This window comes from Rhinopithecus bieti, unplaced genomic scaffold (genome assembly GCF_001698545.2).
Source record: "Rhinopithecus bieti isolate Rb0 unplaced genomic scaffold, ASM169854v2 scaffold_315, whole genome shotgun sequence".
NCBI classification, from domain to species: Eukaryota; Metazoa; Chordata; class Mammalia; order Primates; family Cercopithecidae; genus Rhinopithecus; species Rhinopithecus bieti.
The window spans coordinates 1,921,830-1,934,121 of record NW_016803481.1 but is presented as its reverse complement, the minus strand read 5'-3'; the positions used below and the strand labels follow the sequence as shown (position 1 = coordinate 1,934,121).

Below are 12,292 nucleotides of genomic sequence, written 5' to 3'. Positions count from 1 at the left end.
CTTGAACCTGGAAGGCGGAGGTTTAGATGAGCTGAGATCGCACCATTGCACTCCAGCCTTAGTAACAAGAGCAAAACTCTGAAAAAAGGAGAGGGGAGGAGAGGGGAGGGGAGAGGAGGGTAGAAGAGGGGAGGGGAGAGGAGGGGATTCAATGGAAGCAGAATTAGAAAGGACATAGTAAAATTGGAGTTAGATTGAAATCAGTAACATCAATCATGACCCAGCTGGGCGCAGTGGCTCACGCCTATAGTCCTAGCACTTTGGAAGACTGAGGCAGGTGAATCACCTGGTGTCAGGAGTTCCAGACCAGCCTGGCCAACATGGTAAAACCCTGTCTCCACTAAAAATACAAAAATTAGCCAGGTGTGGCGGCACATGCCTATAATCCCAGCTACTTGGGAGGCTGAGGCAAAGAATCTCTTGAACCCAGGAGGCAGAGATTGCAGTGAGTCGAGATCACGCCACCGCGCTCCAGCCTGGGCAACAGAGCCAGATTCTATCTCAAAATAATAATAATAATAATAATAATAATAATGATCCAATTTTAACATCTTTTTTTAATGGTTATGTTACCTGAAATCAGTAACATAAATCATGACTCATTTTTTAAATCCACCTTTTCTAGTTTTGTCATGAAAATTATGTTGCAGTGACATCACTCTGCCACTCTTACTTGTATGAAATAATTTTATCTGTATCGCTAGCACTCTGACTTTTGCTGTTATTGTTAGAGATGGGGTCTTGCTATGTTGCCCAGGCTAGTGTTGAACTCCTGGCCTCAAACGATCCTCCCATCTCGGCCTCCCAAAGTGCTGAGATTACAAGTGTTAGCCAATGTTCTCAGCCCTATTTATTTATTTATTTATTTAGAGACAGAGTCTCGCTCTGTCACCCAGGCTGGAGTGCAGTGGCACAACCTCGGCTCCCCACAACCTCTGCCTCCCAGGTTCAAGTGAGTCTCCTGACTCAGCCTCCCAAGTAGCTGGGACTACAGGTGCACGCCACCACACCCAGCTATTTTTTTTTTTTTTTTTTGTATTTTTAGTAGAGATGGGGTTTCACCATGTTGGCCAGGATGGTCTCGATTTCTTGACCTCGTGGTCCACCCGCCTTGGCCTCCCAAAGTGCTGGGATTACAGGCGTGAGCCACTGCGCCTGGCCAAGAATGTTTTGTAAATGCTAAAGGGAGTAATGCTAAAGGGAGTCAGCTAAAAGGGCTCCCACTAGCCAAAAAGTGACACATTGAGCATCAAAAAGAACACAACAGTTCTGTGAAAAGCTATGAGATCATTATGATCCTGAAACTGAGTAAATAAAATAAGGTATGTTAAAGTAAAGGCATTAACCAGTTCAAACAACATGCCTGAGACTGTCAAAATACAGTCTATAAATTCCACTTGGCGCGAGTCCTAAAAGTTTACCTAACGTATGTAAAAGAATGTTAACTGTCTTAGCAGGGGCACAAAAATCCCATTAGGTCAAATCAGGCAGTAAAACTTTGTAAATTAGGTTAAAATAAAAATCGTGTGAGAGTTTATAGTAAAAACAGAGTCAAGGCAGCCAGCTGTGGTGGCTCACGCCTATAATCCCAGCACTTTGGGAGGCTGAGGCGGGTGCCACACCTGAGGTTGGGAGTTCGAGACTAGCCTAACCAACATGGAGAAACCCCATCTCTACTAAAAGTACAAAATCAGCCGGGCATGGTGGCACATGCCTGTAATCCCAGCTACTCAGGAGGCTGAGTCAAGAGAATTACTCGAACCCGGGAGGTGGAGGTTGCGGTGAGCCAAGATCGCGCCATTGTACTCCAGTTTGGGCAACGGGAACAAAACAAAAAACAAACAAACAAACAAACAAAAAACTGGGTAAGGCAAAATTTAAGGGAAGGTCAAGTGACCCATAACATACCAGGTAATAAGAAAAGACGTGTCCTGGCTAACACGGTGAAACCCCGTCTCTACTAAAAATACAAAAAAAACTAGCCGGGCGAGGTGGCGGGCGCCTGTAGTCCCAGCTACTCGGGAGGCTGAGGCAGGAGAATGGCGTAAACCCGGGAGGCGGAGCTTGCAGTGAGCTGAGATCCGGCCACTGCACTCCAGCCCGGGCAACAGAGCAAGACTCCGTCTCAAAAAAAAAAAAAAAAAAAAAAAAAAAAAAAAAAAAAAAAAGAAAAGATGTGGAGCTGGAAAGTCGCATTATTATAGGATGGGGCCCAAATCACACATCTTGGAAGGATCTATGTGCCTGTGTCTCAGTCTTGAATCTCAAACTAATAACCCAAATCCATAACTACATTGTGATCCCCAATCTTCAACCACATAATTTCAGGTGACATGTGACCACAGCTTATCAATACTAAGAGGCACATCGTTTCCCGTTTAATATTTTTGAAATTGAGATGCATGTTGCAACTGCTATAGGGCAGGTGGCAGTCACAAGGTGGTTGTCACTGCCTGGGTGTTATGGGTTGAAATATATTCCCCTCCAAAATTCACATGTTGAGGTCCTAATCTCCACTACCTAAAAATGTGACCTTATATGGAAATTGGGTCATTGAGGATAAAATGTATTAAGATGAAGTCATACTGGAGTAGGGTGGGCCCCTAATCCAATGACTGGTATATTTAAAAAAAGAGGAAATTTGGATAAAGAGACATACACATGAGAAGAATGGCATATGAAGACTGGAGTTGTGCTGCCACAAGCCAGGAATTACCAGAAGCAAGGAGAGAGAACTGGACCAGATCCTTCCCGCAGCTTCAGAGGGAGCATGGTGCTGCTAACACCTTGATTTTGGACTTCCAGCCTCCAGAACTGGGAGAGAATAATTTTCTGTTGTTCCAAGCCACCCAGCTGTAGTGCTTAGGAGGTTCATACACTGCACATGGCGAACTTGGTCACAGCTGTTTACATTGCCCTTCCTTCTAATGAGTTGTATGCATTACTTAACTGCCATTTAATATGCCTTTTAAAAGATTATGCTATGATTCAGCATTGAAAGGTCAGCATTTTCCAGGCCTTTACATCAAAAGGCCTGGAAATGGAAACATGGGGCATATATTTGATGTTAGTGGAAAAAATGCTCCTGGTTGGTGGAGTAGACAGTAATTCCAGATTTTCTTGCAAAGCACCACTTAAGTGCTTCAAGGGACCTAGGAAAGGGAGACATCCACATGTAGATGAAGCTGGGTTGTGTTTTGATACTGAGGTACGTGCAAAGTGACTGCCTATCTCAAACGCAGCCAAAAAAAAAAAAAAAAGTGATGGAAACTCAAGGAATGCCTTATCAAGAACTTCCGTCTCATGTTTCCTGTGATTAAAACTAAATTTGCTCCAAGGCCAGGCACTGTGGCTCACACCTGTAATCCCAGTGCTTTGGGAGGCCCAAGCAGGAGAATTGTTTGAGCCCAGGAATTAGAGACCAGCCTGGGCAACATACCCTGTCTCCACAAAAAATTTAAAAATTAGCTGGATGCATACTGGTATACCGGTAGTCCTAACCCCTTGGGAGGCTGGTGGGGGTCGGGGGGAGTGGAGGGCAGGCAGAAAGATAGCTTGAGCCCAGGAATTCAAGGTTGCAGTGAGCTATACTTGCGCCACTACACTCCAGCCTGGGTGACAGAGTGAGACCCGTCTGGAAAAAAAAAAAAAAAAAGTTCCAAACGATGGCATGTAGCACAAGTCAAGGTTTCACAATATTTCAAACTGAAATAAAGTGGTTGGAGAATGAAGGTATCACCTTGCCATCAGAGGTGTGTGTTGGAGGCCTCAGAAGAACTTGCACCATAGCAGTGACAGCTATAGTCACCCTGCAAGCTGATGTACTGCTGCCCAGGCCCTAACTTATACAAACCAATTCGGCATGTTTACTGGTATAGTTGTAAATTGTGTATTGAAGTATTCCATGTTTCCATTTCCAGGGATAATATGATCAGGCACTCATACAATGCATATTTCTTTAATACCAAAAAGAACAATTTAGGAGACCATGACCAGCTTTACTAAATTTTGCCTCATTAAAACTGGCATTCAAGAATTGCCTGGTACAATATTCTGGCTTAAGCATGAGGCCTAATGATACTGCGCTAGAAACAAAAGCTTTGAAATTTTCAGTTCCACGTTGTACAGCAGACGTTTTCTGTATCAATATCTTTGAAGACAAAATACAGAAAGAAATTGAATATAGAGCTGGACATCGGCCAGATGTTTTTACTACTGAATCCAATACCAAAGATTTTGTTTCAGCCAAACATATCATCTGTCACATTGTACTTACTCTTATATATTCCTTATGTTATTTTGTTTATATTTTATCTTAAACTTGATTTTAGTTTTATAGTTGTATAAGATTGTTATAGGCCAGACGCGGTGGCTCATGCCTGTAATTCCAGCACTTTGGGAGGCCGAGGCGGGCAAATCACCTGAGGTCAGGAGTTCAAGACCAGCCTGGCCAACATGGTGAAACCCCATCTCTACTAAAACTACAAAAATTAGCTGGGCATAGTAGCAGGCACTTGTAATCCCAGCTACTCGGGAGGCTGAGGCAGGAAAATCGCTCGAACCCAGGGTTCGGAGGTTGCAGTGAGCTGAGATTGTACCACTGCACTCCAGCCCAGGCGATGGAGTGAGACTCTGTCTCAAAAAAAAAAAAAAAAAAAAAAAGACTATGATAGTAAGGAGTTGTATGTTTGTACCCATTTTAGTGATAAAATAGTAAAAATAAGAAAACACTAAACGCAGCTCAGGCCTTATCGCCATCCACCCCTTACTCCCCTCCGAGCCTTTCCAAGCTACTCACCTGTCATTCACCAAACACAGCAGCCTATGTCAATGGTGTTCTTGCTTCTGCCTCAAAAGCGCCTTCTCGACTTTTTCACCTCACTAAAGACTACAGTTTCTTTAAAACTCTGCTCTGCAGAGCACTGTGGTGCCTGCTGAGCTGTAGTCCTAGCTACGTGGGAGGCTGAGGCAGGAGGATCATTTCAGCCCAGGAGTTCAAGACCAGCCTAGGCAACATAGTGGAAACCCAGTCTTTAAAAATAATAATAATAAAATTGGCCAGGCGCAGTGGCTCACACCTGTAATCCCAGCATTTTAGGAGGCTGAGGCAGGCAGATCACCTGAGGTCAGGAGTTCGAGACCAGCCTGGTCAACATGGTAAAACCCCGTCTCTACTAAAAACACAAAAATTAACTGTGTGTGGTGGCATGTGCCCGTAATCCCAGCTACTTAGGAGGCAGAGGCAGGAGAATCCCTTGAACCCAGGAGACGGAGGTTGCACTGAGCCAAGATTGTGCCACTGTACTCTAGCCTGGGTGACACAGCGAGACTAAGTCTCAAAAAATAATAATAATAATAAAATAAAATTCTGCCCAGAGGCTGAGTTTTCCTTGAATACCTCCCCAGTCCCACCTCCCCTGCCACCAGTGTGACCTGGCATCTTTCCTCCATGTCCCACAGCACTCCAGAGTTCCTCCACTGTATGGAGATCCCAGACTCACGTGGGCCTACTCCTCTGTGGACCACATGCTCATCTGACCCTCCCGACAATCACAGGAGATAGATATCATTATCTCCCCATTTTAAAGATGAGAAAATGGAGCCTCAGAGGTAACTGAAGCAGTAGGACTGAGTTAAATCCAAAATGTCTCCTCTAGGTCAGTAATCTTAGTACTTTGGGAGGTCAAGGCAGGTGGATCGCTCAAGCCCAGGAGTTTGAGACTAGCCTGGACAACATGGTGCAACCCCATCTCTACAAAAACTACAAAAATTGGCCAGACATGGTGGTGCATGCCTATAGTCCCAGCTACTTGAGAGGCTGAGGTGGGAGGATCTCTTGCACCTGGGAGGCAGAGGTTGCAGCAAGCCAAGATCACACCGCTGCACTCCAGCCTAGCCAACAGAGTGAGACCCCCGTCTCAAAAACAAAACAAACCAAATGAGCAAACTGTCTATTCCAAAGCTTTTGCCCTTGCAACTACACAATACCAGGTATACATTTGTATCTCAAAATCTAGTTGCTGGGATACAGAAAAACACATAGGGAAACCTGTTAACTCACCTTCAGTTTTTCCTTGAGAATTCTAGTCCTTTGTAGTTTTATCATTTCATTTCTTTCTAAAACAGCCTCTCGCTGACTCTGAATAGCTTGCTAGGTTGTGAAAGGAAATAGAAGCATGCAGAGAGCAGTGTTATCAACAGTAATGAGGTAGCAAGACGCACATTTTCTTGGCAGATCTTCATTTGGTCCAGACAGTCAAATACGCATGCACTGTATTAGAATTATACACAGTTGCCGGGCATGGTGGTTCACGCCTATAATCCCAGCACTTCGGGAGGCCAAGGTAGGTGGATCACGAGGTCAGGAGATCGAGACCATCCTGGCTAATCCAGTGAAACCCCATCTCTACTAAGAATACAAAAAATTAGCCAGGGGTGGTGGCACATGCCTGTAGTCCCAGCTACTCAGGAGGCTGAGGCAGGAGAATCGCTTGAACCCAGAAGGCAGAGGTTGCAGTGAGTTGAGATTGCGTCACTGCACTACAGCCTGGGCGACAGAGTGAGACTCTGTTTCAAAAGAAAAAAAAAACACAGTTGACCCTTGGACAACACGGGTTTGAACTGCATGGGTCCATTTATACGTGGATTCTTTTCAATAATTGAAAACATTTTGAAGATTTGCGACAATCTGAAAAAACTCACAGACAAACCCTGTAGTCTAGAAATAACAAAAGTTAAGAAAAGGTATGTCATGAATGTATAAAATAGATGTAGATCCAAGTTTATATTTGATCATGTACTACCATGAAATGCATGATTCTATTATGAAAAGTGAAAATTTATCAAAACTTCTGTAAACACCTATAGACTGTACATGGTACCATTTGCAGTCAAGAGAAATGTAAATAAGCATTAAGATGCAGTATTAAATCATAACTGAGCAAAATTAACTGTAGTACACACTATACTACTGTAATAACTTCAGAGCCACCTCCTGTTGCTGTTGTGGTAGCTCAAGTGTTTCAACTATCCACTTAAAATGCCAAACACCACATGATGCTAATCATCTCCACGAAAGCAGTGCATCGCTCCAGTAAATTGCATACGGCACTAAAAAGTGATCTCTTGCAGTTCTCATGTATTTTGCAGCCTGTTTAGTGCAATACCCTAAATCTTGAATAACACCATGGGACCCATCTGAAGTCCAATGATCCTGGAGCAGCTCCCAAGTAGCAGAGAAAAGTCATGACATTGCAAGAAAAAGTTGAATTGCTTCATATGTGCCATGATTGAGGTCTGCAGCTGCTATTGCCTGTCATTTCAGATGTACAATTCATCTTGCAAACAGATAAAGTAAACTTACTCTATTGATAACTACAGTGCCGTATTGTAAATGTATTTTCTCTTCCTTATGATTTCTTTCTTTTTTTTCTTTTTTTTTTGAGACAGAGTCTCGCTGTTGCCCAGGCTGGAGTGAAGTGGCGCCATCTCGGCTCACTGCAACCTCCGCCTCCCAGGTTCAAGTGATTGTCCTGCCTCAGCCTACTGAGCAGCTAGGATTACAGGTGTGCACCACCACGCCCAGCTAAGTTTTGTGTTTTTAGTAGAGACGGGGTTTCACCATGTTGGTCAGGCTGGTCTTGAACTCCTGACCTCGCGATCTGCCCACCTCGGCCTTCCAAAGTGCTGGGATTACAGGCATAAGCCACCACTCCCGGCCGTGATTTTCTTAATGACGTTTTCTTTTCTCTAGCTTACTTTATTGCAAGAATACAGAACATAATACATATACAAAATACGTATTAACTGTTTATGCTATCAGTAAGACTTCCAATCAACTGTGGCTATTAGTAGTTAAGTTTTGGGGAAGCAAAATTATGTGTGGATTTTGACTGAGCAGGGGTAATAAAAAAATAAAAAACTAGTTCATACTTACATTTCCCGCCTTTCTTTCTCTGAAATGAAATTAGGAAAATGTAACAATTACTTAACTTTTACGATGTGTCACTGCAGTCTTTGACTTTCCCTAAAAGCAGCACATACTGCTCTGTGTCGTGCCTTTTCATAAGCTCTTTCTTTGACCCGATGCTCTCTCTTCTGACCCACCTCCAGCGTCCACTTGAAAAAAGTGCCTTCATTTCTCAACGGCCAGCCGGCGTTTTGTCAGCTGTGAACATTTTCTGTGACCTCACTCTCTGTCCCAGTCAAAAATGCAGCCCTTTCACCTTGGGTTCCCATAGCACCTGGCTTGTTCCTTCATGTATAACCTTTAACCCTCTTTTAGATGGTGAGCTCAAAGACTGGGCAATGTGCCTCTGAATCCACAGCCCCTACCTATGTTCAATAAATGCTTATTATTAACACATTAGATTTTATTATTATTATTATTTTGAGACGGAGTCTCGCTCTGTCGCCCAGGCTGGAGTGCAGTGGTACGATCTCAGCTCACTGCAACCTCCGCATCCCGGGTCCAAGCGATTCCCCTGCCTCAGCCTCCTGAGTAGCTGGGACTACAGGTACACACCACCACGCCCGGCTAATTTATTTTGTATTTTTTAGTAGAGATGGTGTTTCACCATGTTGGCCAGGATGGTCTTGATCTCCTGACCTTGTGATCTACCCACCTCAGCCTCCCAAAGTGCTACGATTACAGGTGTGAGCCACCACACCCAGCCTAATTGTGTTAATTTTAATGTTGGCATTGGAAAGAGAGGGCTAGAGATATTCTCTGCTGGGGTGAGATGAGGAGAAATGCAGGAGAAAAAAATGAAGCTGCAATTCCAACCCAGACCATGACAGCAAGTGAATTCCTGAAGACGGCAGTCAGACCTAAGCTTCAGTGAGTGGGGACGAAATGGTGGAGGGGTGGTAAAGGAGCTCCTGTTGGAGGTGAGATGCATCCGTGACATCACATCCCGTGAACACACACCCCATGGATACAGGAAAGCCCAGTTTATGCCCGCTGATCCCCTCTAAGGACTAATCACACCCCCTCTCACTCTCAAAATTGTCCCAACATAGAAGGTTAGTTATAGTCTTCCTAGCTATAGCGACAGCAGAGCTCTCCATGGAAATCAACATCTATTAAGCCCACAAATGCTTACCTTTTATTTGTTAGAATACAGCTCTTAGAGAATGCATCTACCTTCACCTAAAGTTCTACAACTTTTGAGGACCTGTTCCAAGTGAGTTAAAAAGCTCAGGAGTCTCTGGCTGGGGATGCTGGGCTTAATACCTAGGTGATGGGTTGATCTGTGCAGCAAACCCCTATGGCACACATTTACCTATGTAACAAACCTGCAGATCCTGCACATGTACCCTGGAACTTAAAATAAAATAAAATAATTTTAATGATTTTTAAAAAGCTCAGGAGTACAAAAACCTGAAACATCAAAGCTGTACCCTGGGCTGGGTGTGGTAGCTCACTCCTGTAATCCCAGCACTTTGGGAGGCCAAGGCGGGCAGATCACCTGAGGTCTGGAGTTCAAGACCACCCCGGCCAACATGGTGAAACCCCATCTCTACCAAAAATACAAAAATTAGCCAGGTATACCGGCCGGCATCTGTAATCCCAGCTATTCAGGAGGCTGAGGCAGGAGAATCGCTTGAACTCGGGAAATGGAGGTTGCAGTGAGCTGAGATTGTGCCACTGTACTCTAGCCTGGGCGGTACAGCAAGACTCCGTCTCAAAAAAAGAAAAAAGAAAAAAAAAAAAAAAAAAGCTGTACCCTGCCAGGTAGGACTATGGGTTTGTACTTCCTAGTTACAGGGGTGTCTACACTTTCTACATCTGTGGAGCAGGTGGGATCATCAAATCGCACAGTGCAGGAGGTACCATCTGCATCTGGTACATGTGAGTAGCACCCTCAGAGCTGTGTAGGGGACACCAGCTTGGCACTAAGCAGCTACCTTGGAAAGTTCAGATTCCCGAGACAACCCAACTAAGGGTCCTGATGTCCCAGGAAGTCACCCAGTCTTTTGTTTCCTCCCCAACAGTCACTTCCTGAAGCCCCGTAACCATGTTACACAGTCAAGCTCCATGCTACTGTAGTCGGGACCCACAGAGGAAAGCCCCTGACTGAAGCCCACATCCCCGTGAACCCAGCACAATACCTTAGGTATTCTGGCAAGTGGAGTTTGTCCGTCTTGGTGACCACAAGGGCCACGTCCCTACAGAAGCCCCGCTGGCAGGCTTTGATGCTCTCATTCAGAAGGTCTTCGTGGGCTCGTCCCCCAGAAACTCGCTCTATGTCACTGATCACCCAGATCACTGAGCACTTGTCAATGGTCTGCAAAACATGACCACAGCATGTGTCAGCACAGGAATGGAGTCACAGTTCCTGAGGACCGATTCCCTAATGTATCCCTTAAGCCTCTCCCTCGAGTCCCACCCCTCACCGCTCCCCACCACACTCTGTGCACTAGCTGGACTGAGCTACGTGCCATTTCTCATATGTGCCTTGTTCTATTAATTACCTGGCCACAGTCTCTGCCTAGCCCCCATCTGTCCCTCAAGACTGCGAAGGACCCCTCAAGCATGGGCTGGCCTCTGCATCCTGTAACATCTGGACTTACCTCCCGCATCGCCTCTGAGACACAGTGACGGCACCAGGTCTGCTCTCTGCCCCCTGATGGGAAGTGACCATCTGCACCTTTCCTCTTGGGATCCACCTCACTTCAAGCCCAGTGCTTAGCACACAGGAGAGGCTTCACAGTAGTTTGTGCCATTAGAGATTGACAGAATTCCCTAAATCAGTCCTCCACTCCCAGTCCCAGATCCATCACTGGCTTGCTTTATCTCAGTTGTCCCCTGGGGAAAATTCTTGTTTTTCCAGGGCTAAGTTTGGTGGCGCACATACCCCCAAGCTGTCACCTTGGGGTGCCGTCACCTGATGGCATCATTTTGATGTTTGACTGCCCCTGCATGTTTAGTACAATGCCACCAGACGGCAGCAGGGAGCCAGAAACCACATGACAAGTTGCAAAGGCCAATGAACATGAAATAACAACATATTAATGACATAAATGTTGCTTTATTAAATATGCAACTTTCACGTGATAATCATGCATAGCCTTGTGACATTTCTCTAATTGTATTGTTACTCTTGTCTTACCTCTACATAAATGAAAATCTGGTTCAACTCAGGGATTGAGTTCATTTGTGGTTCCTCAGTGCTTTGCATACAAAGGGGTGACAAGTTTGTGACTTGATAATTAAATCATCATTTTGCTTTATACCAGTAGTATTTAACTAGTAGAGTTTTTGTGCCCCAGAAGATATAAACAGCCTCCAACTTGTGATGATTCAGCGTACAATTTTTCTTTTCAACTTTACAATGGGTTTACTGAACGATTGGTAAGTCCAGGACAACAGGGACTAATGATGGTTATGGTTCCAGCTTACAGGGGGCTTATCAGGATGCAATTCTATGGTATGTCAATGAGCATCTGTATTTGGCAATGTCTGGAGACATTTTTAATAGTGACAACTTGGGGGGTACTTGCACGTAAAGGCCGAGGATGCTGCTAAACATTCTTCAATGCCCAGGACAGTCCCACCCCCGCCCCCATCCCACAGAGAATTATCTGGCAGCCCAAAATGTCAAGAGGTTGAGAAACCTTGATCCAGGGCAGTGGGTTTCAGCTTGCTTTTAGCAGGGGAGACTTTTTCAAATGAAATCTTAGTTAGAATTCCAACATATAAACTTGATTTTTAAAAAGCAGAACTGCTGTGGTTGAATTGGGAGTGGAGGACCCAGAACCACCATCTGCACAATACCCTCTACCCTCTGTCCATGAACCTTTTGGCTCCATAAATCATTGCTTAAAAAGCATCAGTTTCTCGAGTTAGACAAACCTCTTGGATTATAGGGAAGTAAATGAGGCCCAAGTGGTAAAGAGACTCGTATAGGGCCACACAACGATGGATCCTGTCTCTCCTTTATAGGTGAATGGATGTTGACTTAGGCAAGAAAATAAAAACCATTACAGTCCTTCTGCTTCCCAAACGATAATCAACTTAGAAAAGCTTTGGGCTCATCCTAAGTCAAAAGAACAAAGCTGGAGGCATCACGCTACCTGACTTCAAACTATACTACAAGGCTACAGTAACCAAAACAGCATGGTACTGGTACCAAAACAGAGATATAGACCAATGGAACAGAACAAAGTCCTCAGAAATAATACCACACATCTACAGCCATCTGATCTTTGACAAACCTGAGAAAAACAAGAAATGGGGAAAGGATCCCTTATTTAATAAATGGTGCGGGGAAAATCGGCTAGCCATAAG

At 44.7% G+C, this 12,292-nt stretch overlaps 1 protein-coding gene across 9 annotated transcripts in view; it reads right to left on the bottom strand.

Annotated features, from left to right (window-relative positions):
- Positions 1–12,292, bottom strand: part of NUGGC (nuclear GTPase, germinal center associated) — a 70,313-nt gene that overhangs the window by 29,470 nt on the left and 28,551 nt on the right. For all 9 annotated transcript variants that reach the window (XM_017884927.1, XM_017884973.1, XM_017884937.1 and 6 more), the window contains 3 exons: positions 10,114–10,289; positions 7,937–7,955; positions 6,062–6,151 (listed from right to left, as the gene is read on the bottom strand). In XM_017884927.1, the coding sequence (XP_017740416.1) occupies positions 6,062–6,151; positions 7,937–7,955; positions 10,114–10,289 (285 nt within the window). The remainder of the gene's footprint in view (positions 1–6,061; positions 6,152–7,936; positions 7,956–10,113; positions 10,290–12,292) is intronic.